This window comes from Mixia osmundae (genome assembly GCF_000708205.1).
Source record: "Mixia osmundae IAM 14324 unplaced genomic scaffold scaffold_12, whole genome shotgun sequence".
Lineage (NCBI taxonomy): Eukaryota > Fungi > Basidiomycota > Mixiomycetes > Mixiales > Mixiaceae > Mixia > Mixia osmundae.
This window is the reverse complement of record NW_014575552.1, coordinates 39,863-65,346: the sequence shown is the minus strand read 5'-3', so window position 1 is coordinate 65,346 and position 25,484 is coordinate 39,863. Positions and strand designations below refer to the sequence as shown.

General features: G+C 55.6%; 11 protein-coding genes across 11 annotated transcripts; 6 read left to right on the top strand and 5 right to left on the bottom strand.

Annotated features, from left to right (window-relative positions):
* Window positions 1-34: 34 nt before the first annotated feature.
* On the bottom strand, window positions 35-2,284 carry L969DRAFT_54203 (uncharacterized protein; the record flags this gene model as incomplete). The annotated part of the gene is made up of 2 exons (XM_014709889.1): window positions 35-861; window positions 910-2,284. The coding sequence occupies 2 exons, from the start codon at window positions 2,282-2,284 to the stop codon at window positions 35-37; spliced, it is 2,202 nt and encodes a 733-aa protein (XP_014565375.1).
* Window positions 2,285-2,370: 86 nt separating this feature from the next.
* Window positions 2,371-3,097, top strand: L969DRAFT_54314 (uncharacterized protein; the record flags this gene model as incomplete). Its single annotated transcript, XM_014709888.1, has 3 exons — window positions 2,371-2,554; window positions 2,608-2,953; window positions 3,043-3,097. 3 exons carry the CDS (start codon window positions 2,371-2,373, stop codon window positions 3,095-3,097), a joined length of 585 nt encoding a protein of 194 aa, XP_014565374.1.
* Window positions 3,098-3,107: 10 nt separating this feature from the next.
* On the bottom strand, window positions 3,108-4,044 carry L969DRAFT_96819 (uncharacterized protein; the record flags this gene model as incomplete). Its single annotated transcript, XM_014709887.1, has 2 exons — window positions 3,108-3,386; window positions 3,445-4,044. The coding sequence occupies 2 exons, from the start codon at window positions 4,042-4,044 to the stop codon at window positions 3,108-3,110; spliced, it is 879 nt and encodes a 292-aa protein (XP_014565373.1).
* Window positions 4,045-4,195: 151 nt separating this feature from the next.
* Window positions 4,196-4,924, top strand: L969DRAFT_54032 (uncharacterized protein; the record flags this gene model as incomplete). Its single annotated transcript, XM_014709886.1, has 3 exons — window positions 4,196-4,593; window positions 4,662-4,735; window positions 4,785-4,924. The coding sequence occupies 3 exons, from the start codon at window positions 4,196-4,198 to the stop codon at window positions 4,922-4,924; spliced, it is 612 nt and encodes a 203-aa protein (XP_014565372.1).
* On the bottom strand, window positions 4,518-5,485 carry L969DRAFT_105499 (uncharacterized protein; the record flags this gene model as incomplete). Its single annotated transcript, XM_014709885.1, has 2 exons — window positions 4,518-5,157; window positions 5,217-5,485. The coding sequence occupies 2 exons, from the start codon at window positions 5,483-5,485 to the stop codon at window positions 4,935-4,937; spliced, it is 492 nt and encodes a 163-aa protein (XP_014565371.1). The 3' UTR covers window positions 4,518-4,934.
* A 79-nt stretch (window positions 5,486-5,564) lies between these two features.
* Window positions 5,565-6,703, top strand: L969DRAFT_96816 (uncharacterized protein; the record flags this gene model as incomplete). The annotated part of the gene is made up of 2 exons (XM_014709884.1): window positions 5,565-6,363; window positions 6,414-6,703. 2 exons carry the CDS (start codon window positions 5,565-5,567, stop codon window positions 6,701-6,703), a joined length of 1,089 nt encoding a protein of 362 aa, XP_014565370.1.
* Window positions 6,704-6,930: 227 nt separating this feature from the next.
* L969DRAFT_54202 (uncharacterized protein) lies at window positions 6,931-8,000 on the top strand (the record flags this gene model as incomplete). The annotated part of the gene is made up of 2 exons (XM_014709883.1): window positions 6,931-7,055; window positions 7,106-8,000. The coding sequence occupies 2 exons, from the start codon at window positions 6,931-6,933 to the stop codon at window positions 7,998-8,000; spliced, it is 1,020 nt and encodes a 339-aa protein (XP_014565369.1).
* Window positions 8,001-8,184: 184 nt separating this feature from the next.
* Window positions 8,185-10,554, top strand: L969DRAFT_105496 (glycosyltransferase family 4 protein; the record flags this gene model as incomplete). Its single annotated transcript, XM_014709882.1, has 6 exons — window positions 8,185-8,425; window positions 8,475-8,736; window positions 8,786-8,864; window positions 8,916-8,987; window positions 9,034-10,406; window positions 10,454-10,554. The coding sequence occupies exons 1-6, from the start codon at window positions 8,267-8,269 to the stop codon at window positions 10,552-10,554; spliced, it is 2,046 nt and encodes a 681-aa protein (XP_014565368.1). The 5' UTR covers window positions 8,185-8,266.
* L969DRAFT_79142 (glycoside hydrolase family 20 protein) lies at window positions 10,323-13,491 on the bottom strand. Its single transcript, XM_014709881.1, has 6 exons — window positions 12,963-13,491; window positions 12,741-12,910; window positions 12,284-12,689; window positions 11,767-12,233; window positions 11,502-11,721; window positions 10,323-11,451 (listed from the first exon to the last, which is right to left on the bottom strand). The coding sequence occupies exons 1-6, from the start codon at window positions 13,394-13,396 to the stop codon at window positions 10,647-10,649; spliced, it is 2,502 nt and encodes an 833-aa protein (XP_014565367.1). The 5' UTR covers window positions 13,397-13,491; the 3' UTR covers window positions 10,323-10,646.
* Window positions 13,492-21,293, top strand: L969DRAFT_105494 (uncharacterized protein). The gene is made up of 20 exons (XM_014709880.1): window positions 13,492-13,963; window positions 14,014-14,089; window positions 14,157-14,415; window positions 14,610-14,703; window positions 14,801-15,097; window positions 15,155-16,044; window positions 16,103-16,331; window positions 16,519-16,572; window positions 16,624-17,036; window positions 17,084-18,043; window positions 18,095-18,357; window positions 18,477-18,494; window positions 18,565-18,676; window positions 18,739-18,920; window positions 18,978-19,403; window positions 19,458-19,490; window positions 19,538-20,296; window positions 20,345-20,561; window positions 20,613-20,726; window positions 20,783-21,293. The coding sequence occupies exons 1-20, from the start codon at window positions 13,532-13,534 to the stop codon at window positions 20,832-20,834; spliced, it is 5,880 nt and encodes a 1,959-aa protein (XP_014565366.1). The 5' UTR covers window positions 13,492-13,531; the 3' UTR covers window positions 20,835-21,293.
* Window positions 20,900-25,348, bottom strand: L969DRAFT_96811 (uncharacterized protein; the record flags this gene model as incomplete). Its single annotated transcript, XM_014709879.1, has 14 exons — window positions 20,900-21,361; window positions 21,620-21,757; window positions 21,797-22,118; window positions 22,167-22,307; window positions 22,360-22,539; window positions 22,588-22,888; window positions 22,946-23,194; window positions 23,241-23,840; window positions 23,891-23,956; window positions 24,011-24,140; window positions 24,192-24,566; window positions 24,624-24,794; window positions 24,849-25,019; window positions 25,082-25,348. The coding sequence occupies 14 exons, from the start codon at window positions 25,346-25,348 to the stop codon at window positions 20,900-20,902; spliced, it is 3,573 nt and encodes a 1,190-aa protein (XP_014565365.1).
* Between the last annotated feature and the right edge of the window lie 136 nt (window positions 25,349-25,484).

Genomic DNA, 25,484 nt, shown 5'->3' with positions numbered 1-25,484 from the left:
CTATGTACAAGTACCATAGTCTCGCATTACAAGTCTATATTGCATTGGTAAAGACAGCACGCTTGAGGAAGTAGTCTGTCGTTGCGCGGAAGCTGATGAGGTCTGCTTCTGCATGGTTCAGTATGTGGGAGTTCTCGGGGAAGACGAGCATCTCGACTTCATTGCCCGTCCCTTTGAGTGCATGGTACCAGGCCCGTCCTTGATCTTGCGGAACGCGCCTGTCTATCTCGCCGATGAGCAACAGAGTCGGCGTCGTCTTTGTTGTGCGCGTCAGATGAGCAGACGGAGAAGCCTTGCGCATGGTCTTGTGCAGGTCGTCATCGAGATAATAGGGATGCTCGGTGAAACTGTATGGTAGAGCGACCTCGCCAATACACCATTCCGGTATATCAGTATTTGCGAACATGCTCGGCAAGTCAGTCACCGGATTGTCTGAAACGACAGCATCGAACTCGGATGCATAGCGTGCTGAGATGTGACAATTGATGAAGCCGGCATGAGAGCCGCCCATGAGGAACCGGGTCCCCTTTGAGCCAGGAATGACGCCCGATTTGATGAGCTCGCGCTGGACTGTCATGACCGAATTGACGTCCAGTTCGCCCAGATCTTTCGTGAGGTCGACAACGCTGTTTTGACCAAAGCCGAGCGAGCCCGGATAATTCACCACGACGATGGAGAATCCAGCTTCGACAAGTGCGGCAAAGGGTGCAAAGAAGTCGGTCGTGATCGTGCCGTGCGGACCGCCGTGAGGTGCTATAATAGCGGGATTGGTATCGTTGCGAAGAGGGCGGAGGATGATGGCCTCGCAGTCTTCACGATCTGTGAAGGGCTTGATCGTTGTACGCAAGCCGCTGAATCCATCTGTACTGCAATCAGACGAACGGAATTTCGAAACGCAGCAGAGCTCACACTGCGCAGTGGCACGAGCGGCCTGCAAGGGCACCGTCTGCGCGCCGTCGTAGAGGTACAATCTCGGTAGCTCAGTAGGGCTGCTAACCGAGCATAACGCGAACTGATTGCCATCGGTTGAAACGACAGTCCAGCTGCCCATCTCCATTCCGCCGGCGAAAGGGCATCGGACAGCACCGTCGTCTGTATTGATAGCGACGACAATCTTGCGGCTGCGGGATATCGTCGTCAGCATGATGTGCGTCTTGCCGTCTAATGTGATGAACGGCTCGAAAGGAAGCTGTTCGGTCCATACGCCAGCAAACTTGGGCGGCTCGACAGCCTCTGGAGCTTGCGAGTATTCAGCAATGAGTGGCTGGTTTCGTCCGTGCTTCCAGAGCTGACAGCAGCCATTATGGGGTCCGAAGAGGCGGCTGGATAGGTATATGAGGCCCGCTTGTGGATGATAGCGCGGACTACGACAGGACATCGCAGGATCACTGAGCATTGTCGGTTTCAAGCTCTGACTACTGGCGACGATCGTGAGGTGGTAGATGCCAGCTGGTCGGTTTGTGCAAAAGACGAGTCCAAGTTGACGCCCATCTGGCAAACGGTCATAGCCTGTTCCATAGAGCTCGAGCGCATCGCTGGCCGAGTCAGACTTGAAGATCCACTGGCCGTAATGTCTATTCTGCTGCGCAGCGTCTATATGAATCCCTCTGCACAGCAACTCGCGCGATTGCAAGTCGTAGGTCACGAGAAAGAGCAGCGGATGGCGTTTGCCATCGTGTTGTTCGCCGAAAGTAGGATCGTAGGCATACGACGAAGCTTCTCGCAGCGTCTCGTGCTCGAAAGTAAGCTCTGGCTTTTCGGCAACATATACAAAGGCGACTTGTCGGTCGCTGAGGTGCCAGCTTGCTGTACCGAGTACGCCGCCGGGCGCGTACATATCACCATGCAGCTTGGTCGTGTCTACCTCGCCGAGACAGTCCGAGTCACGCCTGAGCTCTATCGTTCTGGTTGTCTTGGTCTTGCTGCCCGCGGCCTGCTTGCGTCCGAAGAGCTGATACAGCTGATCTTTCGAGTATTGCATCGAACGAAACGCGACATCTTCGCCGGACGGGCATGGTCTACTCGTGATGATCTGGCCCTGTCGCTGCACGATATCTTGTGATAGCTTGTGACGTTTGAGCAAGAGATGGGACCGCTGGCTCAGCTCGAGATGGACCGTCAATGTGCCCGCGGCGTCTCTGTGGAGAACGGCCGAGTCGACCGTCGGTACGCTCGTCAAGGCCTTGTACGTGTCTATCGCCTTCTGGAGGCGACTGTCGTTGCTCATGACGTCTTTGGCGAGCAGCGGGAGCAGAGGAAAGAGGGAAGATAGCCAGCAGACCATGTGGACGATGGCAGCGGGGCACTTCGGGGCAGCGGAGCAGATGAAGGGAGTTGCAAGGGTCTGACAAGATTCCTCTTCGGCCAAGGATGGGCAAGACACAGCGACCGAGCAAGTCATCAAGAGGCAAACAGCGAGGTCCTCAGTCGTCGGGCGCCAACACAGGTGCTCTCGGCGTTCGTGGCAGCTTGTCATCTCGACCCGATGGAGCTGCACAGAAAAAGGGCTTCCAAGTCGGTCCGAAGCCGTTTGATGGCATGTACAGGGGCAAGGGTATGCCGCTGAACGATTGCCTCGATATGCCAGCTCATGGTGTGCCATTGTAGCGCAAAAGATCAAGCAGACCTTGATTCACAAGGCCCAGATTAAGAAAGCATACAATAGGGTACTCAAGTCGGAAGGAGCAGAGACATCTACATCGGGCAGCAGGGCAGTAGACGCAAGCGGAGAAGAAGGCTTCACTGCGCGGAGTCGGAAACCATCTGCCAAGCCCAAACTCGAGCAGCCTGCGCCAGCAGCAAAGAAGCGACCGCGACTCAGCGAGACAGAGCTGGCAGAGCTCAGGCAGAAGCGGCTGGAGCAACACAAGCAGTATAACGCTCGTACGAAGAAGGGACAACCCAACACAAACGCCAAGATGGGCGTCTTGCTTGACAAGATCCAGCGGAGCATGTAGACACTCTTTGCCTGGATATCACGCGGGCGTCGATGTGAGATGTTGTTGACACAGATGAACTGCATTGTCGTGGTACATAGTACAGTCTGCAGATTGCTGTCGTTGTTCAGTCGTCTTGGTCTCGATGCGTCACAGTCTAATACAGTCGGGCTAGAAGAAGCCACCTTGGTGATGATGGTGACCATGGTGACCACCTCCGTGGCTGCCATGATGGCTCTGATGATGATGTTGATGATGCTGACCATAGCCGCCTTGATTGTAGCCGCCGCCACCGCCGCCGCCGCCGAAGAGGCTCTGGCCACCGCTGAACATGCCTTGATTGCCACCGAACATGCCCTGTCCACCCCCAAACAGGCCACCTCCACCGTGATGGGGTGGCGGACCAGATGGACGACCGAAGCCATGATGTTGATGACCATGGTGCTTCTTCTGACCCAGATGCGGTGATGAGCGCCCCTTCGCGAGCTAAGACGTGGCAAAGACGGACCTTTCCCATCATACTCATGAGCATCGCACCCGCTGCTGCACCGCCCACGCCGAGCAGGACATTCGATCCCAGCCCTTTGTCTTGCTGCTGAGTTTGGTGAGGATACGAGTGCGCTTGTTGAGGGTAAGGCGAGGGTTGACTGGGCGCGCTGGCATAGTACTCTGCAGCTGCACCGCCGCCCGACTGACCCGCAGGCGGAACGGAAGAGTAGGCCGGCGTCTGTGCCATCTGGCTCATGGTCTGATTGGAGCCTTGATGGGGCTGTGAGAGTCCTGCAATGGCGGTACTGAAGAAACCTCGCTGGGCGTCGTTAGGTGCTGCACTGGCTTGGTCTTGCGCATGGCCCGTCAGCGTGACCGGTTGCAGGGGAGCAGTACGACCGGCCGGCGAGTGTTGGGCGTACAGCGAGCCATCTTCTCGTGGATCTGACCAGGTGATCGTGGGCGGTGTCTGGAGCGTATCGACGTAGTAGTATGCTTGGTAGGTCTCGTCGTATTCTGCTATCCAGCCTTCTGGTAGCGGTCGTTGGGCCATGCTCGTCTCTGGATGAGGCGCAGGAGAGCTTAGCGGTCCGGTGTCTACTCTCGGCTGCGGAAACATCCTCGTCGCTTGGGCTGTGCGCGACAGCACAAACGCGCAGCTAGCCTCTGAGGAGCTGTTGAAGCGCGCCGTACCAAGTCAAACTCGGTTAAAAAGACACCACTGTCAATTTGTGAGGCGACAGGGTAACGCAAGACTCTCGTCAGCAAGGATGGCACCAGCAAAGACAGGCAAGGGCAAGAGCTCTGCGTCCAAGGATGCGGCCAAACCCGAGGTGGCCAAGGCCAAGACGGCGAAGAAGGCTGTCCTGAAGGGCAACCACTCGCACACGCTGCGAAAGATCAGAACCTCTGTCTCCTTCCATCGACCCAAGACGCTGAGACTAGCCCGAAAGCCGACGTACCAGCGCAAGGCGGTGACGCACCTGCCGAGAATGGATCAGTACAGATGCATCATCCACCCGCTCGCAACCGAGTCGGCCATGAAGAAGATTGAGGACCACAACACGCTCGTCTTCATCGTCGACATCAAGGCGAACAAGTACCAGATCAAGGATGCCGTCAAGAAGCTCTACCAGGTCGATGCGCTGAAGATCAACACCCTCATCAGGTTTGTCGTCTCACGTTTTCGTCGTCTCACGAACGCCAAGAAGCTGATGGCGGGTCGTGCGCGCGTAGACCGGATGGCAAGAAGAAGGCCTTTGTGCGGCTCAACCCAGATGTCGACGCTCTCGAGGTCGCCAACAAGGTCGGTCTGATCGATACCGCGCGCAGACCTGTGCTGAGCATCCTCGCGGTCAGATTGGCTTCATCTGAGGAGTGGGAGGTATCGCATTGCTGGGCATTGGTCTCGGCTGTATTCTAGCATGGCAGGATCGATGCAGATCATGTTTGCAGGACGGCCTTCCTCAGCAGAGAGAGAAAGCAGATACAGAACATGAGCCTCTACACTTATTTGCTAGCAGACGGCGACAACAGATCGATCAGCCCTCGCGCCAACTGAGTAATCTCCTGCCATTGCTTCCCTTCGGCATCAGCCCTCGCTTGACCGCCTTGCTTGTCAGCCTCTTCGACTTCGTCCACGAATGCGCAGGCGGCCTTTTGTGCTGCCGCCATGCTATTGCCGCCGTACACCTTCATCATCATCGGATTCTGCGACCGCTTGAACCAGTACCTGTCGATCCGGCCATCAGCTCTCACAATCGGCTCAGCAAAAGCTCCAGGTTGGCTCACTTTGAGTTCGGATAGTCTGGCTCGCGACGGTGCAAGATCGCATGAAGATGATTCGAATAAGGATTGCCCTCTTGAGATCCAGCAAGATCGTGACAGGCCTCGATATCGTCATTGAGCAAGTGAAGCGCTGCACGGATGTTGAGATCGACCGACTTGGGCAACGAGCCGATCTCCTCGCTCAGTTCTGGCTTCCATGGCCTCTTCGGCGAGAGCGGTGGGTTCGGTCTGCTCAGTAGCTCCTCGAGTAAGCTCGCCCGCACTGCGCTCATCCTCACTGCTAATCTCGCGATCGTCTTGACTGATCGATCCCTTTCAGACCGCAGAGCCACTTTGTCCGACGAATCATCGATGACCCAATTCGAGCGCGTGCCCCCCACAGGATTGGCGTCACCGGCTGATGCGCTGATGTCCCTCAAAGTCCTCGTCAGCCGCAACTTGCCCTCGGCCGGTCAAAAGGTACTCCTGTCCAGAGCTGACAAGCTAGAGATTGTACAATGGCGCGAGGACAAGCCTGCGCCGCGCTCCTGGATGCTCGAACACGCCCAAGGAGCTGCAGGGCTGCTCGTCACCCTGTCAGACAAAGTGGACGAAGAGCTCCTCTCTGCAGCCGGTGACGCTTGCAGAGTCGTCTCGACGTTCAGTGCGGGCTACGATCACATTGACTTGGCAAGTCTCAGGAGCAGAAACGTGAGACTGGGCTACACGCCGGATTGTCTGACGGATGCAGTGGCCGATATCACCGTTATGCTCGCTCTCATGGCTCAGAGACTGGGCAGAGAGTCGATCGATCTCGTTGCTCGGTCTCAGTGGCCATCACAACCTTGGCACCCGCTCTTACTCTGCGGCCAGAACTTGAGAAACGCGACAGTTGGCTGCATCGGGTTCGGACGGATTGCTCAAGCGACCATGGCTCGACTGATCCCCTTTGGCATTGCTCGCGTCATCTACTGTACTTCCAAGCTTGGCCAGCCGGCATCGGAAGACCTGTACGGGCTAAAGAGCAAAGTACAGACGGAACCGGCGCGCGATCACGATCAGTTGGCTCGAGAATCGCACGTCCTCTTTGTCTGCTGCAGTCTGAACGACTCTACACGCAATCTCGTCGATAGTGCGTTCCTGAGCAAGATGTCAAAGACTGCTTGTCTCGGCAAGTCACAAGCTTGTACCTCCAGATCGAGCTGAGCATGCCGAGCACAGTCAATACATCACGAGGACCTATCGTGTCAAACGATGCACTGGCAGACGCACTAGACAAGGGTCAAATCTGGGGCGCAGGCTTGGACGTCATCGCGGGCGAACCCGACATTTCTGGCGACGACAGGTTGGCGCGACACCCGCGTTGCGTCTTGCTGCCGCACATTGGCAGTGCCGACTTTGACACACGTCACGAGATGGCCAGGATCTCGGCAGAGAATCTCTTGGCTGGACTTGGACTCGGGTCAGACGAGCAGCATCCGACGCGAATGCTCAACGAAAAGCCGCTGTGAACGCTGTTGTTGTATGGCCATGCTGTCAGTCGCATCATTGATACCTCGACCATGAGATGAACAGACCTAGCGTCACTGCTATCGATGACGTTCACAACCCCGCGGAGTCAAGCCCGCGCCATGTGGCAGGCTGCACTCTCTTCGCGTGACGCCGTGCCTGCCATTATCAGGGACGGGCCCATCATGCCCATTCTGCCATCTTCCACTCTGCTCGCATTGCGACCAACATGGCCAATCGAGCAGCCTGGCTCAAAGAGGCCAAACAGAAACCGTTCGCCATCGGAGATGCGCCCATGCCTACACCCGAACCTCACGAAGTCGTCATTCGCCTGAAAGCGGTGGCAATCAATCCGTGCGTGCTGCCAGCAGACTCCAGCCTGCTCTACTGATACCGTACAACAGTGTGGATGCCTATGTGCAGCAGCTGGGGATCATCGTCCAGGACTATCCGACCATCATCGGCTCAGATGGTGCGGGGGAGATAGCAGCGGTGGGATCGGATGTCAAGCATCTCAGCGTCGGCGATAGGGTCGTCGGATACTGTGACGCTTGGGACAGTCACAAGCCTACCAATGGCGCTTACCAGTACTATGCTGCTACGGCTGCCCGCGTCGTATCGAAGTTACCGGACAGCGTCACGTTCTCGCAAGCTGCTGTCTTGCCCCTCGCGCTCTCGACATCCGGCGTAGGATTGTTCGATAAGGATCACCTTGCTCTATCGTACCCTCAGATTGATCCCAAGCCAAACGGCAAACTCGTCCTGGTTTGGGGTGGCAGCTCGTCTGTCGGCTCATGTGCTATTCAGCTCAGCCAAGCGGCCGGCTACGAAGTCGCTGCAATCACGAGCTCTCGCAACGCACAATACTGCAAGGACCTAGGTGCATCGTATACGTTTGAGTATACGACGCCCGTCGAAGAGATTGTCAAGGAACTCTCGGGAAAACAGTGCGCTGGATCTTATTGCGCCAGTCAGACACCGGCCGATATCGTCAAGAGTGCTCAGATCATCGAGAAGCTCGGCGGTCAACATGTTGCAACAGTTGCGGCGCCCGGTACGGCTATGCCAGATGAGATGCCCGCTGGCGTCAAAGGTTCGACGTTCTGGGGCAGCTTCATTACGAGCAAAGATAGCGGCGATGCTATATACACCTCTTACCTCTACAGAGCTCTCGAAAATGGCTCTTTCAAGTGCAAGCCTGATGCTCGCATCGTGGGCAAAGGTCTGGAGGCTTTCCAGCCTGCTTGTGACGAGATGCTCAAGGGCGTCTCTGCTAGTAAACTTGTTGTCGAACTCTGAACGTGCTCTGTGTGGTAGCATCGGACTGCACTTGCATCAATTCGGCGTCAGTCTCGCGCGAAAGTCGATGTCACGTTGCCACGTTGCGTTGATAAGTTGAGACGCGAAAACAAAAGGAGCAAAGAATTGCGCACGTTGGCACTTTCGGTCGACCTGTTTACATCGCTCAGGCGCTAGCAATGCAGATCTTTTTCACGACAGCGAGTGTTCGCCTCTTCCGCTGACACGAGAGGAAGGCCTTCTCGATAGAGCAGGCGTGGACAGCAATGATCGCGGGCACAGAGACTCCACCACTCTTCTCTCTCGATGGAGACTACGTACCCTCTCCCCCAGCGTCATCTAGCAAGCCATCAGCGCGATCACAAGCAGACGCGCCACAGATCGCAGGAAAAGCCGGTCCTCTGCGAATTGCCATCATCACAGAGGTACAGCCGACCACGAAAGTCGCGATGGGCTGTGCTCACCACGTTGCAGAACTTCTTGCCCAAGGTCGACGGAGTAACGCGTACCCTAGCGCGATTGCTCGAACACTTGCGCAACGAAGGCCATGAAGCTATCGTCCTAGGACCCGAGAGCGGCCTGACGCATTACGCCGGTCATGAAGTATGCGGCACGCGCGGAGTTCCTCTGCTCATCTACCCAGGCCTCAAGCTCAACTTCTTCCGCCCACTGTTCGTCCGACGTCTGCTCGAGTTCAAGCCGGACGTGATACACTGTGTCGATCCGATCTTCCTCGGCAAGTCTATCACGTTCGATTGAGTCTCAAGGTCTGACAACGCGTACAGGTGCTCAAACATTGCCTGCTGTCGAGCAATTCCTGCCCGAAGTCGGCCTCGTCAGCTCTTACCATACCAATCTCGCAATGTACGCATCTCACTCGAGCTTCCCGGCGCTCCTCCTCATAGAATGAGGCAGGTATGCGTCAATGTTCGGCTTCTCGTGGCTCACTTCGACAATGTGGAAGCTCAAGCGAACGCTTCACGGAAAGTGAGATCCTGCCCCACGTGATTGAGGAAAAACTGACAGCATGTAGATGTGCTATCACGTTCTGTCCGAGTCCGTCGACTGCTCGCATGCTAGCGACGCATGACTTCCAGAATCTGCGCATCTGGTCTCGCGGCGTCGACAACACCCTCTTCAGCCCTGCACAACGCAGCGACGAATTGCGAGCATCCTGGGGCGTCAAGCAGCGCGATCTGTCTGCAAATGACGAGTTTGCACTTCCGCCGCCTTACCTCGCAGATGGGCTCGCTGACGCTGGCATCGACCGCGAAAGTGTCGTTATACTCTACGTCGGCCGACTCTCGTGGGAGAAGAACCTCCGCCTCCTTGTAGAAGCATTCAAGACGATCGTAGAGTCTGCGAGCGATGCGATGCCTCACTGCAAGCTTGTCTTCGTTGGCGATGGACCCGCTCGAAGTGACATGGCGGCGCTCTGCAAGCAGTACGGTCTCGATGCGCACTTCACAGGCCACAAGTCCGGCGCAGCCCTGTCCGCATGCTTTGCATCTGCCGACATCTTCGCATTTCCCTCCGCTTCAGAGACCTTTGGGCAAGTCGTCCTGGAAGCGCTCTCATCTGGCCTGCCTGTCGTCGGTCTGCAAGCCGAAGGCGTCTGCGATCTCGTCACGCACGGCTCAACAGGCCTTCTGCTCGATCTCAACCGTCTCGTGCCGAACGACGCAGAATCGATTGCGAAATATCGTCCTCAGCGCTCGCCCATCTTACCACCCTATGATGCAAAAGCCGCTCAGACTTTCCAGACACTCGACATACCAAACAATGTGCATGAGCTGCTCGACGCAAACAGCGCGACATTCCCGACAGCTGTTCAGCTCTATGCCGGGCTTATCCAAGACCTTGTCGCTTCTCGTCCCCGACGTCAGGCTATGTCTCGCGCAGCACTAGAGGCCGCAAGCAAGCATACATGGTGGGAAGCAATGGACAAGATCGTGCAAGGCTATCGACAAGTCGCATTCGCTGCACAGCAAAGGCAATGGGAGAAGGTCCTCGAAGAGTCTTTCCTCGCGGCCATGGCAGAGGATGAGCCAAAGCAGACCAGCAAGGCTCTCAAAAAGCTTTTCAGCCCGACTGGGCTGAGCGCAAAGGTCGCGATTGCCAGCGGGTCCAGCCCTCGTCAGGTCTCGAAAGTCTTTCGACTCGGTCAGACAGTTCAGCGTCAGCGCGTTCGGCAAGCGTCAAAGACCGACGATGACGACCTTACGTGGACACAACGCAAGCCGATCTTGTCTGCTATCAAGCGCATACAACAGCGTCATGCTCTCAAAGCTGGCACGGCTATGTCGACAGACAGTAATTTAGCAGCGATCGAGGGCAACGCGGCGTTTGCTGATGAGCTCCTCGCTATGCGCGCACCGACTCGTCAGCGTGTTCTGTATGCGATGCGTCAGTCTTGTCGCATCATGATGATCCGAAGCTGACAGAATTTGCAGGCTCGAACCTTCTGGCTCGCCTGCTCGTGATGATCCTCACTCTGCACACAGTATGGACATGGGCATCCTCAGGCGGTGCAGGTCCTCTTTCACTCGTGTAAACAGTTCGATAATGCGTGTATCATCTTACTGGATGTCGTACAACAATGCTTTAACCTCTTGTGATCGATGTTTTTGACGACAGATGACGACTTCATACGTACTGCGGTTTACTGACGCGATGATAGTCCAGCATAAGGGCAGGACCGACGTGTGGATAGACTAGGTGATTGATAGCTTCGAGCTCGGGCAGATGCTTCACGTCTGCGTCGTCATCGTCCAGATAGCGACTGATGCGGTCTTGCATAGTGCTCAGACGGGCTTTGAGACCTCCGTAGCGAAGATCGAGAGCCTCCCAACCGAAAGGTTTGAGAGTCGAGTGCCAGAGATCGCGATGATGTGTGTGCATATCGTCGATGAGCATTCGCAGCGTGCTCAGCCGGCTCGTTGAGGTTTCGCCTGCAAGAGCTACCAGATCTTCTCGATTGTTGTGCGTGTATGCATGTACGAGACGATCGCGGAGATGGCACTTTATGGATAGGATGGTTGACAGAAGATAAGGCAATTGCAAGTGCTCGTTGGCAGGTACTTCTTCGAAAGCCTGGGGTGGCAGATAAGGTGTGCGCGAAGTCGGTTGAGAGGACAGAGCCATCTCGAGATAGTTGGCAAGATCGCCATAGTGCGTCTCGAGGTCACGCCCTCTGTACTGCGGCGAGAAGAGGCTGTAGAACGGATCTTCCCACAGAAGCCATTTGGACATGTTGGGCGCCAGCCGCGCTTTGTTGTCACTCGGCTGGCTCTGTGGGTCTAGATCGTCGAGCTTTGAGGCATAGACGAAATCGTCGAAATCACCACCGCAGACGCCATCAAATTTGGCCTTGAGCAACTCGACATCGACCTCGTCCTCGCGAGTGTAACAATGCTCTGCAAAGTAGGCAATGCCTGGCAGTGCACTCCATCTACACCAATCGTCAGTAAAGCGCCCCACGAATCAGCAAGACGGGCTTACATGTCACACTCGTTGCCTTCGTCACCCCAGATGGTCGTCATTGCATCTCTGACGCCGCTGCTCTTGGCTGCTTGCATGGACGGTCTGATGGTCTGAAAGGTGAAGCTGAGTGCACACCAGAACCTTGACCACGTCCAGCAGCCATTGGCCATCCAGGGCGGATTCTGAAGGAGATCCCAGTGGTCCGCAATCTTATTGGCATACGGTTCCGGACGGGTATCTGCTGTGAGTCAGCACGAGCGCAGGAAGAACCGAATGAGCTGACGGTAGTAGTCCCAGTAGACCAGATCGAGTTCTTCCCCTTTTGTTAGCGTAGCGACGAGCTCTGGCGTAGCCGGATTGGCTGAATCGTAATAGCCACGTAAAGAAGCATCTTTGGCTTGTAGGCAGAAGAGCATGTCTGACCAGATCAAAGGCTTGACGCCAATACGCTGACATATCTCTCTGACACGTCCGAGATGGTTCAAAAAGACGTGTATTGGGTCTTGGTAGCCGTAGAGCTGTCTGAAGCGGCCTTCGCCAATGCCATTCGCTTCGTCCATGCCGATGTGGATCCTCTTCGATCTCAGAGGAGCGGTAACTGTGGTGATCATCTTCTCGATGAGCTCGTAGGTTTCTTCAGACTGTGCGAGGAGGACGTCGTGTGTATCGCGAAGGCTGCCGAATTGGGGCCATTGAAGGATCTGACCGAGATGGCCAAGTGTCTGAATGCAAGGAATGATCTCTATGCCACTGCGAGGATACTCGTCAGCAGCGAAGACCAGCGAGGCGGGATGACTTGCAATTGATGAGCATAGTCGTCGATCTGGCGAAGCTCATCCTGGGTGTATGGGCCTCGAAAGTAGCCAAAGAAAGGCTCATCCTCGATCTGGTAGGTGTCTTCCGTATAGAGCTGCACCATATTGATACCGAGCAGAGCGTACTGTCGCAACAGATCTTCGAGTGCGGCAGGCAACAGGACGCCATTTCTTGAGCAATCGATCATGACGCCGGCCGTGTCGAAACATCGCTGCTCGGACCGTTCGAGCAATTCGCCGACGCGACCTGACCATGCCCAGCGGCCTGTGGGATGAGTGTGCTGCCTTCGGTGTGTGTCGTGCTGATATGATGGATCATCGATGGGAGAAGAGGGTATGAAGACGTAGGCGCGTCGTGTCACTGCGAGAATATGACCCAACGCGCGCATGGCTGAAGCCTGCCGTTTCAGACGATGGCCATCTCAGCGAGCAGACGACTGACCGTCTGACGTGATGCTGTAGGTGATGCGAACGGTGAAGAGCTCGTCTGGCCCGGGTATTGCTGTTTTGCCGTCCTCGTCCATGGAATTACGACGGGACAGGCTGATGAAGTCGTCATGAGAGGCTGTGATGCGACTTTTGCCGGGTGTGAGATGCTCTGATCTAGTGAACCTGGGGCGACGGGTCAGCTCGCGAGTCATCTTCAAGCCTCCTGGGAGCTGACTCGATGTGCCAAGACCAGTGCTGGTCGGGCGATTCTGACTCATCGTCGGGTATACTGAACGCTTCGTCTTCCAGAGCAGGACTGGCAGCTCGCTCTCTGTCCACTCTACGCTGGTAGCTCCTGTAGAGCATAGACTGAGGACCAGGACCGCCTCGGGGCAGCTGCTCGACAAGCTCGACATTGCTTCTGACGCTCTTTGCGGCCAGCTCAGTGCACGCAAAGACGAGTTCATCCGGTAGTGTCGGTCGTAGGATGACGAGCTGTATAGGGGGATGTTTGCCTGCGACGGGCGTCTCTGAAGATGGCGTGGGATGACCCTCTAGGGCGATGGAAGCGGCAAATGTGGATGTCAAGGCAGCAGCTCCTTGTGCGTTGAGTGTCGCCCTTGAGCGGGACCTCGACATGCTCGGACCTGGGCCTCGTCTGCTGGCCATGCTGTGCACTTGCCGGCCAGCGCCAGGCTGAAGGGGCTGCTGTCGAGCGACCCCGCCAGGAGGAGGAGGAGACGCGCGCGCTTCGTGACGTGTTTGCCCTCTCTCTGCCTTGCTTACGCCGGCGAGGATCAGAGGATGGCACAAGTCAACCCATCGACGTTACCCTTTCTGAGCTCAAGTGAGGGCAAAGATGTCGGACAAGCGCTACGAACAGACATCAAGGCGCCCCTCGCGGCCAGCGTCGCCCGCACCGAGCTGGCAGACGACCTCTCGGTTGACTCTATGGTTCCCTCTGACAGCGAGGCAGAAGCGAAACGACGCACCGCGCGGACTGCTCGCAAGCCTCTGCCCGTGCCTGTGCCTGACTTCCGCTTCGAACAAGGCTACTTGCTCTCAATCGCGCCGTATGTCAAGCCGGCAAAAAGGAGCAGCACCGAACCGCTTCAGGGCGAGCCTGTCAAGATCGATAGCGAGGAGGATGCAGCTCTTGCGTCCACTGGCGACATGTTCGCACAACCCGTGATAGTAGATTGGGCAAAGATTGCGTACCTGACTCTGCGCGATCAGGTCAGCGCCCCTTAGCCTTTGGATGTGAGCATACGTTGACAGACACGCAGATGATCTGGCCATTCCTCACTGCTATTGCTTGGTCGTCCGCGACGTTCATGTTGAGCGACTACCAAGCTTACAGACGTGCAATGGGCGTACAAGAGCCTGCAAGATCGCCAAAGCAGCCGTCGCCCTTGCAAGTTTGGCTCAGCAGCTTCGGCTTCTTCAAGCACCAGAGACGATGATCACTCTATCTCGCAATGCAACGCCTACAATGGCGCTGTGCATCTCGTCTCCTTACACAATGATCGGCCTATCAGCTCTTGTCAGCGCGAGATGCGGCGAAAGAGAGCGCGTTCGTCTCGGTCGAAACGGCGGCAGGCCACATCTGGCTCCTTGCCATCATACAAAGCTCGTGGACGAAGCATTATGAGCATGACGCGCTATCATCGATACTATCATTTGCAGAGGTCTGCTAGCTTGCTTCGTGGAAGAGCTCAGCTCGTTGATAGTAACCTGCTTGCATCATACGAGTGGCCCTCGCTTCTTAGCCCGAGCCTTTCTCATGTTTGCTTTGCCGCGCGTCATGATCAAGCATCGCCGTCAATGATCATCATGTATCATCATGAACAGAATCAGCCTACAACCTACTTTTGATTCTCAGGAAATTTACCCCGGATTATATTTTTCCGCTTGCGGCGAAGAAGATCAAGATGCAACCCTTTGACGCCTCCCGAATTTTGGGCGCTATCAACATTGTACGCGCAATTTGTGAACGGGACTTGTCCATGCACACCAGCGTTCAGCGTAGAACGAATCCAGCTAGACCTCGTCTCGGCACAATGACTTCCGCAGTCGTGTCGAGCGCTAGCTTCTACGCTCGCGAGCGACCGTCAGATGCAGATGCACGGATCACTCGAGTTAGCAGCAGCGTCGACTGCCGATCCGTTTCAGGCTTACCTGGCGGCTTTTGAGCCGCTCTTGTTCCCAAAGCCCTCGCCAGGCTTCGAAGGCAGACTATGGGCTCTCGCTGCACTTTCCGGCGGGCACATCATCGTGACGACCCTCTACATGTTAGTCTGGGCAATGGGTAACCGGACTCATTTCATCAGACGTGTCATTCGTCCAGATGGCTCCTTCTGGATCATCAACGTCAGCATCTCGTCCTCTCTTATGAGCCTGACAGAGCTAACGCAATGCTTTCGTCAGCCTCTTTGGGGAAGCACATTCGAGATCATGTCGGGAGCGGTCATCATCTTCAGCTGTGTGCAGTATCATCGAGCATACATCCTCAGGGACATCAACGCCTTAGGCAGCGTGATCTCACTTCATGCGCTCACATGGGCGCCGCTCTGGCTCGCCTTCTGGAGCCACCTCATCGCCAATATACAAGCGCTATCCATCATGTCGGCCAAGACGCCCGTTATCAGGCCACATCTGCTCAACTGCATTGCGATTATCACGCCCATCATCATATTCGGACCATTACTGACAATATCGCTCGTTGCCGATCACAAATGGAGTCAGATCTTGAATATTATTCGGCCTCTTCGCTCTCAGCTGCAGAGCGATAGCATTGCCTTTCAAGCGAATCCCGCAACAGCTGTAGCGGCTCTACAAGCGCTTGCGCCCTCCTTACTACTTGTTCAGAAGCTCAATCGCCAGCTGCTCGTACTCGGAAAGGCAATCGCGGCTGTCTGGATAGTCAAGATCAAGATCGCCTTGGCTGCCAACGTCTTCAATTGCGTACTGCTAAAGCGCCTCTCGGAGTCCTTGAAGTTTACAAGACGACGCGACCTCGTGCCCGTCGAGGAATGTGCACCGACAGACAAGACAAAATGGTCGAGCCAGCCGGAGTCAACGTTCAGTGTGCCTGCTCACACGCGCACAACATCTTTGCAGACAATTGAGAGACTGGGATATGTCCACCGGCTGGAGGCGCTCAGATCGGTCATCGCCGTCGTTTTCTTCGTCGGCGCCGTCGTCTGCACGATCTCACTCACCATTGCGCTCATCACCGCTTTTGATACGTCGAGAGTGATGACCGACTGGGCACTCGTTGAACTTGCATCCACGGGCATCAGTTGGGGCAACACGGTGTAAGTATAGTTTGTGTCTCGCAACTCGCATGAGAGCTGATGTCGCTTTCGCTTACAGACTCATCATACCCGCCAAGAGCGCACAGATCTATCAGGCGCTCAGGCATCGAAAGGAATATCAGAGAGCTGTACGGCAGCAGGCCGCCACTTCCGACAGTTTCGAAACAAAACTCACCCTCGATTTGGCGCAAGCTTCGATGAGCGGCAATGCGTCTGGACACGATGGCACAAAGCGCAACAGCACTGTCAGTGGCCTGAATATCCTTTATGACGAGACAACGAGCAGGGTAGTGGAGTAAGGTTGAGATACGGCAGGCTCGATATAGTTGTAACGTGTGTGTAGATCTGTTCTGGAAGGCCTCTGTGTCATGTCATGACGTGCGCGACTGCTCAGATGGCTTGCTACCCACGATATCAACATCTCAGCGTGACGCGAGTCAGAAATTCCTGAGTGAGCTTCACCCTACAAAGCAGACAATGCGCTACTTGAGCACTCGTGGTGCGCCAGAGAGGCTCACTTTCGAAGAGGCAAGACGGCAGCTAGCTCTACTGACGAGCCGAGCTGACGCTGTAGTGTAGACGGTCCTCACAGGCTTGGCGCCCGACGGAGGATTGTTCATTCCTGCAGAGCTGCCTACTCTCCCCAAAGACTGGGCAACGACCTGGTCAAAGCTCACTTTCCAGGAGCTAGCGTATCAAGTCTACTCGCTCTACATTGACCCGAAAGAGATCTCGCAGAGCGAGCTAGAAGGACTCATTGCCAAATCCTACGCTACCTTTCGACATGATCAAGTCGCACCCTTGCACGAGATCAACGAGCACCTCTACATCCTCGAGCTCTTTCACGGACCTACATTCGCATTCAAGGACGTCGCGCTGCAGTTCCTTGGCAATCTGTTCGAATTCTTCCTAGCGCGAAAGAACAAGGGCAAGCAAGCTGCTGAACGTTCGCGTCTGACCGTCGTGGGCGCTACGAGCGGCGACACCGGAAGGTACGCTGCATCTCCGTGCTAGATTTGACGAGCTCAACTTGGTGCAGTGCGGCAATCTACGGGTTGAGGAATAAGCAAGACGTATCGATCTTTATCCTGCATCCCAAGGGACGCGTCTCGCCCATACAGGAAGCGCAAATGACGACAGTCACAGATGCAAATGTCTTCAATCTTGCCGTCAAGGGCACGTTCGACGACTGTCAAGACATCGTCAAAGCCTGCTTTGCGCAAAAAGACTTCAACGCGAAATATCACCTTGGCGCTGTCAACTCGATCAATTGGGCTCGCATTCTCGCCCAGATCGTCTATTACTTCTCCTCTTACTTTGCGTTACTCAAACGACTCGGAATAGACCCAGCTTCGCCAGAAGCGAAAGAAGTCAAAGTGCAGTACGCCGTCCCCACTGGCAATTTCGGCGACATCCTGGCTGGCTACTATGCAAAGTCGATAGGCCTACCGATCGACCAGCTCATCATCGCTACCAACGAGAACGATATCCTCGAGCGTTTCTGGCGCACAGGGCGGTACGAGAAAGCAGACCCCACTGCCACTGCGAGCAAAGACAATTCGAAGCAGACCGAAGCCGTCAATGGATCTACAGATGGAGCGCAAGCTACTCAATCGGCTAGCGGCGAGAGCGTCAAGGAGACTCTCGCGCCTGCAATGGACATTCTCGTTTCCTCCAACTTTGAGCGCCTGCTCTGGTATCTCGCGCACGAATGCCTTACGACGTCTGCGCAAAGCAACGGGCACACCCGCGATGACGAGAGGATACGAAAGGCCGGCGAGATCGTGTCTGGCTGGATGAGTGATCTGAAAACAAAGGGCAAGGCGGTCATGGGCGACAAGGTGTTGCGAGCTGCTCAGCGCGACTTTTGCGCGGAACGCGTTAGCGATGAGCAGACCATTCAGACTGTCAAGACGTTCTTCACGGCTGACAAGTCATACGTCGTCGATCCGCATACTGCCATTGGCCTAGAAGCGGCTCAACGGCTCGCAAAGCAGAAGTGAGCCTTTCCTTGCATGTCTCCAATATAGAGTACTGATACCCTGCTCAGCGCAACGAAGACGTACCAGATAGCGTTGGCAACAGCGCACCCAGCCAAGTTCTCTTCGGCCGTCTCGCTCAGTCTAAAAGATCACCCATCATTCGACTTCGAGCGCGATGTCTTGCCGGACGAATTCGTCGGCTTGCTAGACAAAGAGCGAAAAGTCATCGATGTACCCGGTACTGACCCCAAACTGACGCAAGAGGTCGTAGCGAGGGAAGTGGCCAAGCTGTATGGCCAGCCGGCGGCAGGGGATGATGCCGCGAGCGCGAGTGTGTAATTGCATACCGTGCCAATCTGCCACGTGTCCCTCCATTCGGCTATGGTCACAAGTTCGCCGAGGTTCGCCAAACCGAGGCTCGGCTTGTTCGAGCTTGCATTGCTCGAGCAGAGGCCAACAACATGCAAGGTAGGCACAGCCACAGCGGACTGAGCCGCCTAGAGTGTGTGCGAGTGCTGACGGACTTGCTCGCACGCAGCGACCGCCATCAAAGCTGCAGCAGGTATCCTAGGATGGATGTACCTCGACGCCCAGCATGGCATCTCTGCCGATAGAGCCAAAGGCGCTGGACTCATTGCCGGCTCACTCTCGTACGTCCCGCACAGTGAGATCTCGAGACTAGAAGGGTCTGACGCAGCTCGAGGTTGGACAGGCTCAAGAGGAACGACCGAGCTGATGAGAACTCGCTCTACTACAAGTTTGAGAAGTCGGTCAAGAAGTCGCCGGATGCGGTCTGCTACATCTGTGATGGCAAGTCGCTCACCTGGAAGGAGGTCGAGGATAAAGCCCATCAGGTGGGACACTTCTTCCTCAGCAAGGGTATCAAGCGAAAGGGTGCGGCTCAGCTTATCCAGCTTGATATCACGTTGCTGAGCAGTCTTCGGTACGCAGACGTGGTTGCGATCTACATGCCCAACAAGCCAGCCTACCCCATCCTCTGGCTCGGATTGATGTACATCGACGCTGTCCCGGCATTCATCAACTACAACCTCACTGGCGAAGGCCTCGTCCACTGTATCTCGGTGGCCGACGCCAAATTTGTCGTCTTTGAGCACGATCTGGAATCGTCTATTGCCGACATCGAGTCTGTCCTCGCCTCAAAGAACGCTGAAGCTCGCCTCTTGCGCTGGGACGACGAATGGTCTGAAGGTCTGCACAATAGCTCCATGCCGACGTGCAAGAATGCAGAGACTGTCGATGCAAAGATCATCAACAACATGAGCACCCAGCCACTCCCGCATGTCGGCCATCGCGACAAGATTGGCTTCCAAGACCCTTGCTGTCTTGTATATACCAGCGGAACGACCGGCCTGCCAAGTACGTCGGCTGGACCATCAGCAGACAGAGCTGAAATGCTAGGATGATGTACAGAGGCTGCCAGTTGCTCGCACGGCCGCATTGGCTGTACGTCTACTGATGCCAGCTTGAAGTCGTGCTGACATGGAGAGCAGTCGCATCGATCATGTGGGGCTGGGTCAACCACATCAAGACAGGCGATCGCATCTATACACCCATGCCACTCTACCACTCCACCGCATCTTTCTTGGCCATCGCCATGTCGTGGGCAGCTCGCTCCTCCGTCGTCATCGGTCGCAGATTCTCCGCAACGCGTTTCTGGGACGAAGTCCGTGCTAGCGATGCTACCGTCATCCAGTACGTCGGCGAAGTCTGCCGATACCTGCTCGCTGTACCGCCTCAGCCCAATGATAAGGATCACAAAGTCAGACTGGCGTATGGAAACGGAATGCGTAAAGAAGTCTATGCCCGCTTCAAGGAACGATTCGGCGTCAAGGCCATCTCAGAATTCTTTGCGAGCACAGAAGGCAACGGCTCGCTTTTCAACTACAACACCGGACCCTTTGGCGAGGGTGCAGTAGGTCGAGATGGCACGATCGCTTCGTTCACTCGCAGGAAAGACCAGTGTATCATCAAGATCGATCCTCTGACGGAAGAGCCTTACCGTGATCCCAAGGGCAGATGCGTACGAGCAGACGTCAACGAGCCCGGTGAGCTGATCACGATGATCGACAAGACGTCGGCGTTCAAGAACTTTACTGGCTACCATGGCAATGAGGCAGCAACGAAGAAGAAGATCCTCTCTGATGTCTTTGCTCCCGGCGACCTCTACTTCAGGACGGGCGATCTCTTGCGCAAAGATGCAGATGGCTTCAGCTTCTTTGGGGACCGTCTCGGGGACACTTTCCGCTGGAGTGCGTCCTTCACATGTTCCGTTGCCCGTTGCTGACTTCCGCGCGCAGAGTCTGAAAACGTTTCGACGGAGCAAGTCGCGACTGCGCTCAACGAAGTTGTCGAGGAAGCCAACGTCTATGGCGTCGAATTGCCCGGCCACGATGGTCGCGCAGGCTGTGCCGCTGTGCCAGCAACAAACATGATTGATTACGACAAGGTAGCTCGACACGTCGCTGCCCGTCTGCCAAAATATGCCCAGCCTCTCTTTATCCGCATCGTGCCCAAGTCAGTCTGAAGCTCTCCGCTGTTGGCTCTCTTTGACGCTTCGCCTGACAGGATGGAAACGACGGGTACGGCAAAGCAAGTCAAAGTCGCCCTGCGCAACGAAGGTGTCGATCCTCTGAAGGTGCAAGATCCTGTCTACTGGCTCAAGGGCACGACCTATGTTCCGTCGGTCTCTTTTGTCTGTTCCACAAGTCGATGTCGGGCTGACAGAGAGCGAGCAGGTTCTCGCGCGATGATTGGGCTGCCATCAAAGCCGGCAAAGTGAAGTTATAAACCAGCACGATCACCGTCATTGTACAGTTGCGGACTTGCGTGCACTAGATGTTCTCACCTTGTCGCTATGCGCCCAGACCGCTCCTGAGATCGTGAATGTTGCGCATGGTGCTCTCGATCTTGACGCCCAACTGCTCGTTCAGCGTTGCCTTGTCCAGCAGATCTCTGCCTGAACGGACAAAGTGTGCAGCCAGGGCCATCGATTGCTCGGGTGTGGCTCGTGCTGGCATGGCCTGATAGCGCTCGAGCAACTCCCTCGCTTCCTCTGTTGAGGTGATCGAGGCCGTTTGAGGCTGCTGATGGAGAGGACGATCCGATAGACTGTCGAACGATTTGGCGACGGCTGACGAGCTAGAGAGCTTCGCCATGTCGTTCAGCATGTCATCGCGAGTCAGCGTGAAGCTCTCCTTGGTCGGCATCTTGCCAGCAGCAGGCTGTCGAGTGCTGGCAGCGTCGCGCTTGATCAGCATTGCAGGCAGCTGGGACGCGCCCAAGTGTTCCAGCATGACCAAGACCGATCTCAGGCTCTACACTCAGAGGATGCAGGGTACAGAAGGGTCCGATACATCGCATGCACACGTCATCTTGACAACACAAAGGCGTTCATCACTTCACGCACTTCGACGTCGTCCACGCATTCACGGCACGCTCTGATGAGCACCACATAGTTTGTCATCCCTTGTTGTTGACTCGCTTGCATTCTTTCACAGTTTGAAGGTTCACAAGCCTTCTGAGCTGAATGGTCACGATGAGCGTCAGGCACAGTGAGTCGCCTGGTAGAGTACAGAGGCAGCAAGTGGCTCCAAGCTCGCGTATCGGACAGTCGACAGGGACAATGTCTCGTAGCGTGCCTGTGGACCTGAGCATCGCTTCGGTGCTAATATACGTCGTCTCTGCATCAAGCTTGAAGCGCCGATGATGAGCTATAGCGCCGAAACCGAGCTCCGATCGGTGCCTTATACAATTCTCAGATCTTGCTGAAGCAGGTATGCTTCAAAAGGTCCCCTGAGGTCTTGCGCGACTGCTGCAATCATCGGCGGTAGCTTGCCTGGCGTGGCTCGACTTGCTCCAGCGAGAGCTTGCGCAAAGTGTGCTCGCGTGTCGATGATGGATGCGACTGGGTCGACTCGCTTGATATCGGCAGCTCCAAGTCGGGAGAAGGAGGCTTGGTAGCCGAACTCTTCCAGATCGGCGATGACGATGTCGTCCTCTGCTTCTTGGCCGGTTGATGTCAGATCTGCATGCTGCAGGAAGAGCTTCAACAGTGTCGTCAGCGTGCCCGGCCTGACATGCCGCATCAGCGCAAGGCCAAGGACTCGGATGTGTACGCACCAGGCATTCGACATGGGCGGCGTCTGCAGCCTTTGAGACGTACTCAGCAGACCGGACAAGCCGACTTCGATGATCTTGCGATTCTTCATCGGCGCCTTCTGAGCATCTGGCAGTATCGCTTGCAGCATTTGTACGAACAGTCTGCCAGCCTTCGTGAGCAACGTCACTGCAGTCGCAGATCGAAATGTCATACCCGGGCTGGATTGCTTCGATCTGCGCAATGAGCTCATCGGCCGAGAGGCCAGGCTTGCCGACTGCGATCGGGAATAGGATCGTACGAATGAAAGCTTGCACAAAGGTAGGTGTCTTGCTTGATGTCAGTCGAGTAAGCATGAGGATGAGCAAATCGCGCAAATACGGCTCGAGTGCCGGTCTGCGAGACCCGATCAGCTGATCCGGCTCTCAAGCTGCGAAGACGCACGTGGGCACAGTCTCGAAGAGAGCCTCGACAAGATCGCATGTGTAAGCATCGTTGGCTTTGCCGTTGATGAGATAGCGAATGATGTCCCGTATCGCCGGCAATTTGCCATTAGACACAACATCGGATGCTCCACGAGCGAGGAAGGCTCGCAAGAGTCGAGCAAGCGCCGGTACGTTGCCCCGTTGAGTCCATAAAGTGCCCGCAAGGAGCGGATCGAGTAGGCTCAGATAGGTGGCCGGCAGATCGTCCGTGTGCAGTTCGAGCAACTGCGACAGGATCTGGAAGACAAAGGGCGTAAACTCTGTATGGACAGTTCATGTCATGAGCTCATGCAGGAGCGCAAGTATGAGCCACCGACCGTTGACATCCTGCGCGAGGATGTACTCAAAGGGCGGAAACAAAGCGCCCTCAAAGCTACTGAGGAGATCAGGTTGGGCGGCTACCATGAATCGCACGAGAGCTGCGACGCTTTCGAAGGTGTAGTGATTAAAGCGTGGATTGCTCGGATTCTTGCTGATCTCGACGATGATGTTCGTCAGATGCTGTAGCAATATCGATACGTTCGGCGCTAAGCCCTCTCGAGTGGTCAAGATGGTCCGCATTACGCCTGCTGGGTGTCAGTTCAGCGTCGATGTCAGGCTGAGAGAACTGACATTTCATGAGACTCTCGTTGGAAGCAAGCATCTCGGGAGAGTTGCCTCGCTCGATGACGGAAAAGGCTGTAATAAGCAAAGTGTTTGCGGAAGGCTGCAGGTCTTGCTGTGTGATCACTGATCGCCCTCTGACCCTCACGAAGAGGATGCGCTCTATCGTCACTGCTGAGTATGTGTGCAGTACGTAGCTTTGCGCGCCGAGATGGTGACCCAGGGGCGAGATGACGCTGAGCAGCTGTTCTCGCGTGAGTTGACTTCGGAAGGCATAGACGAATTTGATCGCATCTGCCAGAATGATGGGATGCACGTTGGCACTCGCTTGAAGATCGGGTAGTATGTGATCACTGAAGAATGAAGAGACATTGACGAGCGAGTTAGTCGATGTGACGCCGTGCTGCATAGTCGAGGTCGTCGAAGCGATCGAAGTGAGCAGGTAGATCGCAGTGTCTTTGCTGCGCCACTGTCCTGCTGGATCCTCTTTGTATTGCTGGAGGTATGCGGCGATGTAGCGCGTGATGATGGCTGTCACTTGCTCGGAAAATTGCTCCATCAAAGCCCGGGTGAACTCTGTTGCTGCCTGTCTCCGAGTATCGCTCTCCGCTGCTTATGCTGGGTTAGCTCTTGACTTCCATAGTCATATCGAGACGTACCGTTAGACTCGAGATCTCTGCGTACATACTCCGGCGGATCCTCTTCGAACATTTCTTCCTCAAATTCTGCCAGATGCATATCCGGTCAGCTCGCCATATAGCAAGGATGTGAATTCCGACCTCTCAAAGTCATACTGGGCAGTATGATGCGCTCGCACATGCTCTGCAACGTATCGGGCGATTCGAAGAGTGCGCGCTTGGAGGGCATCCTGACCGCGACGGATAAGAACCGTGTTGCTTTGCTCACAAGCTGTGCGCTTGCGGCTTAGTCGCAGCATGGTCTGTACAGAAGAGAACGTACGACGTCATATTTCTGAGATTGACCGATAGTCGTGAGCAGGTTCCAAGTCGTACCGACGAACTGCTCCATATGCTCAAAGACGTCGAGATATCGCAGAGTGTAGAGCTCGACGATCTCGCAGATACTCGATCTGATCTTCTCCAGCGGACCGGCTTCGTCTTCATCTTCGTTGAGATGCAGCTCTGGACGGTCCCAATCCAGATATTTGACGAGAAGTGTCATGAAGGCTGTTTGGTGATCTTCGAAGTACTCTGGCAAATCTTGCGAGTTGAGGTCGTAGAAGATCTGCAAGAGCAGCAAGAGCGTTCGTGACAGTGTCATCGGGTCACGCGGTGCAGGGAGAGCTTCAGGGGATGACAACAGCGTATCGACTTGCTGCACACCCGGAAAATAGCGCGTCAGCAGTGCAGACGTGACCATCGTTTGACGTGCCTGGAAGAGGTGCAGATAAGGCGGACAGAAGCGCTCGAGAACATATTTGATCTCGAGGAAAAGGCCGTCTGATCTAAATTGTGCGCGCCATCGTTTGCAGATCGAATGGACTGTCTGGAGGACGCCGTTGTTGAGGACATAGTCGTCTGGACTGAGCGCAGCGATGAGGGACTGCAGATGGCATCAACATGAGCGCTTTGAGCCGCGCGAAGAGCTTGAACCTACGTCGAAGAGCTCCGACCAGTGCTCGGGAAAGTCGGACTCTGCAATGAGAGAGATGGCCTCACCTAGCTGTATCTGCAAGGCCGGCAGGGCAGAGAGCGAGATCATGACGGCGACGATCTGTGTCTTGATCTCCGCTCTGTCTGCCGCTGAAATCGAGTACGGTGCATCCTCCTGCGCGCCATGATATCGGCCTATGAGTCCAGATCGACGGTCACCGCGCCCGTCAGACTTGCCCTGTCCCAGTTGAGCTTGACCCAGTTCTTGAAGAGCAGCGTTGCGCCTTGTCTGACTGATCTGTCAAGCTGTACGCCGCTTGAGGAGGAAGGAGCAGCGCCGTCGAGTCGGTCAGACTGTGCGAGAGTGAGCAAGAGTTGACCATATCCCGGCTGGGACTGCAAGTCTTGCAAAGCTCTCTCGGCAGCCCTTCTCGCCTGTGCGTCTGCGCCAAAGCTTGCTTGGAGCTGAGAAGCTACGTAGATGAGCTGTCCTTGGTCTGTCATCCTGTCAGAGCTTGTCCAAGTCGGTGGATGACGCTCTCAAAATTCGCCCGTTCATGTTCGCGACGCGCCGCCGCTTCAGCTTGCACAGAGCCCAGACGACCTCCGCAGATTGCAGCAGCAGCTCTGAAGTGACGCA

Bases quoted from the DNA above. Each gene is read 5' to 3' on its own strand.
- L969DRAFT_79142 (XM_014709881.1), bottom strand. From the start codon at position 13,396: ATGGCCAGCAGACGAGGCCCAGGTCCGAGCATGTCGAGGTCCCGCTCA. The intron at 12,690-12,740 runs GTCAGTCGTCTG...GGCAGGCTTCAG, and splicing joins CTACAGCATCACGTCAGACG to CCATGCGCGCGTTGGGTCAT. The intron at 12,234-12,283 runs GCAAGTCATCCC...GTATCCTCGCAG, and splicing joins GACGACTATGCTCATCAATT to TGGCATAGAGATCATTCCTT.
- L969DRAFT_105494 (XM_014709880.1), top strand. From the start codon at position 13,532: ATGGCACAAGTCAACCCATCGACGTTACCCTTTCTGAGCTCAAGTGAG. The intron at 13,964-14,013 runs GTCAGCGCCCCT...ACAGACACGCAG, and splicing joins ACCTGACTCTGCGCGATCAG to ATGATCTGGCCATTCCTCAC. The intron at 18,677-18,738 runs GTACGTCCCGCA...GAGGTTGGACAG, and splicing joins CTCATTGCCGGCTCACTCTC to GCTCAAGAGGAACGACCGAG.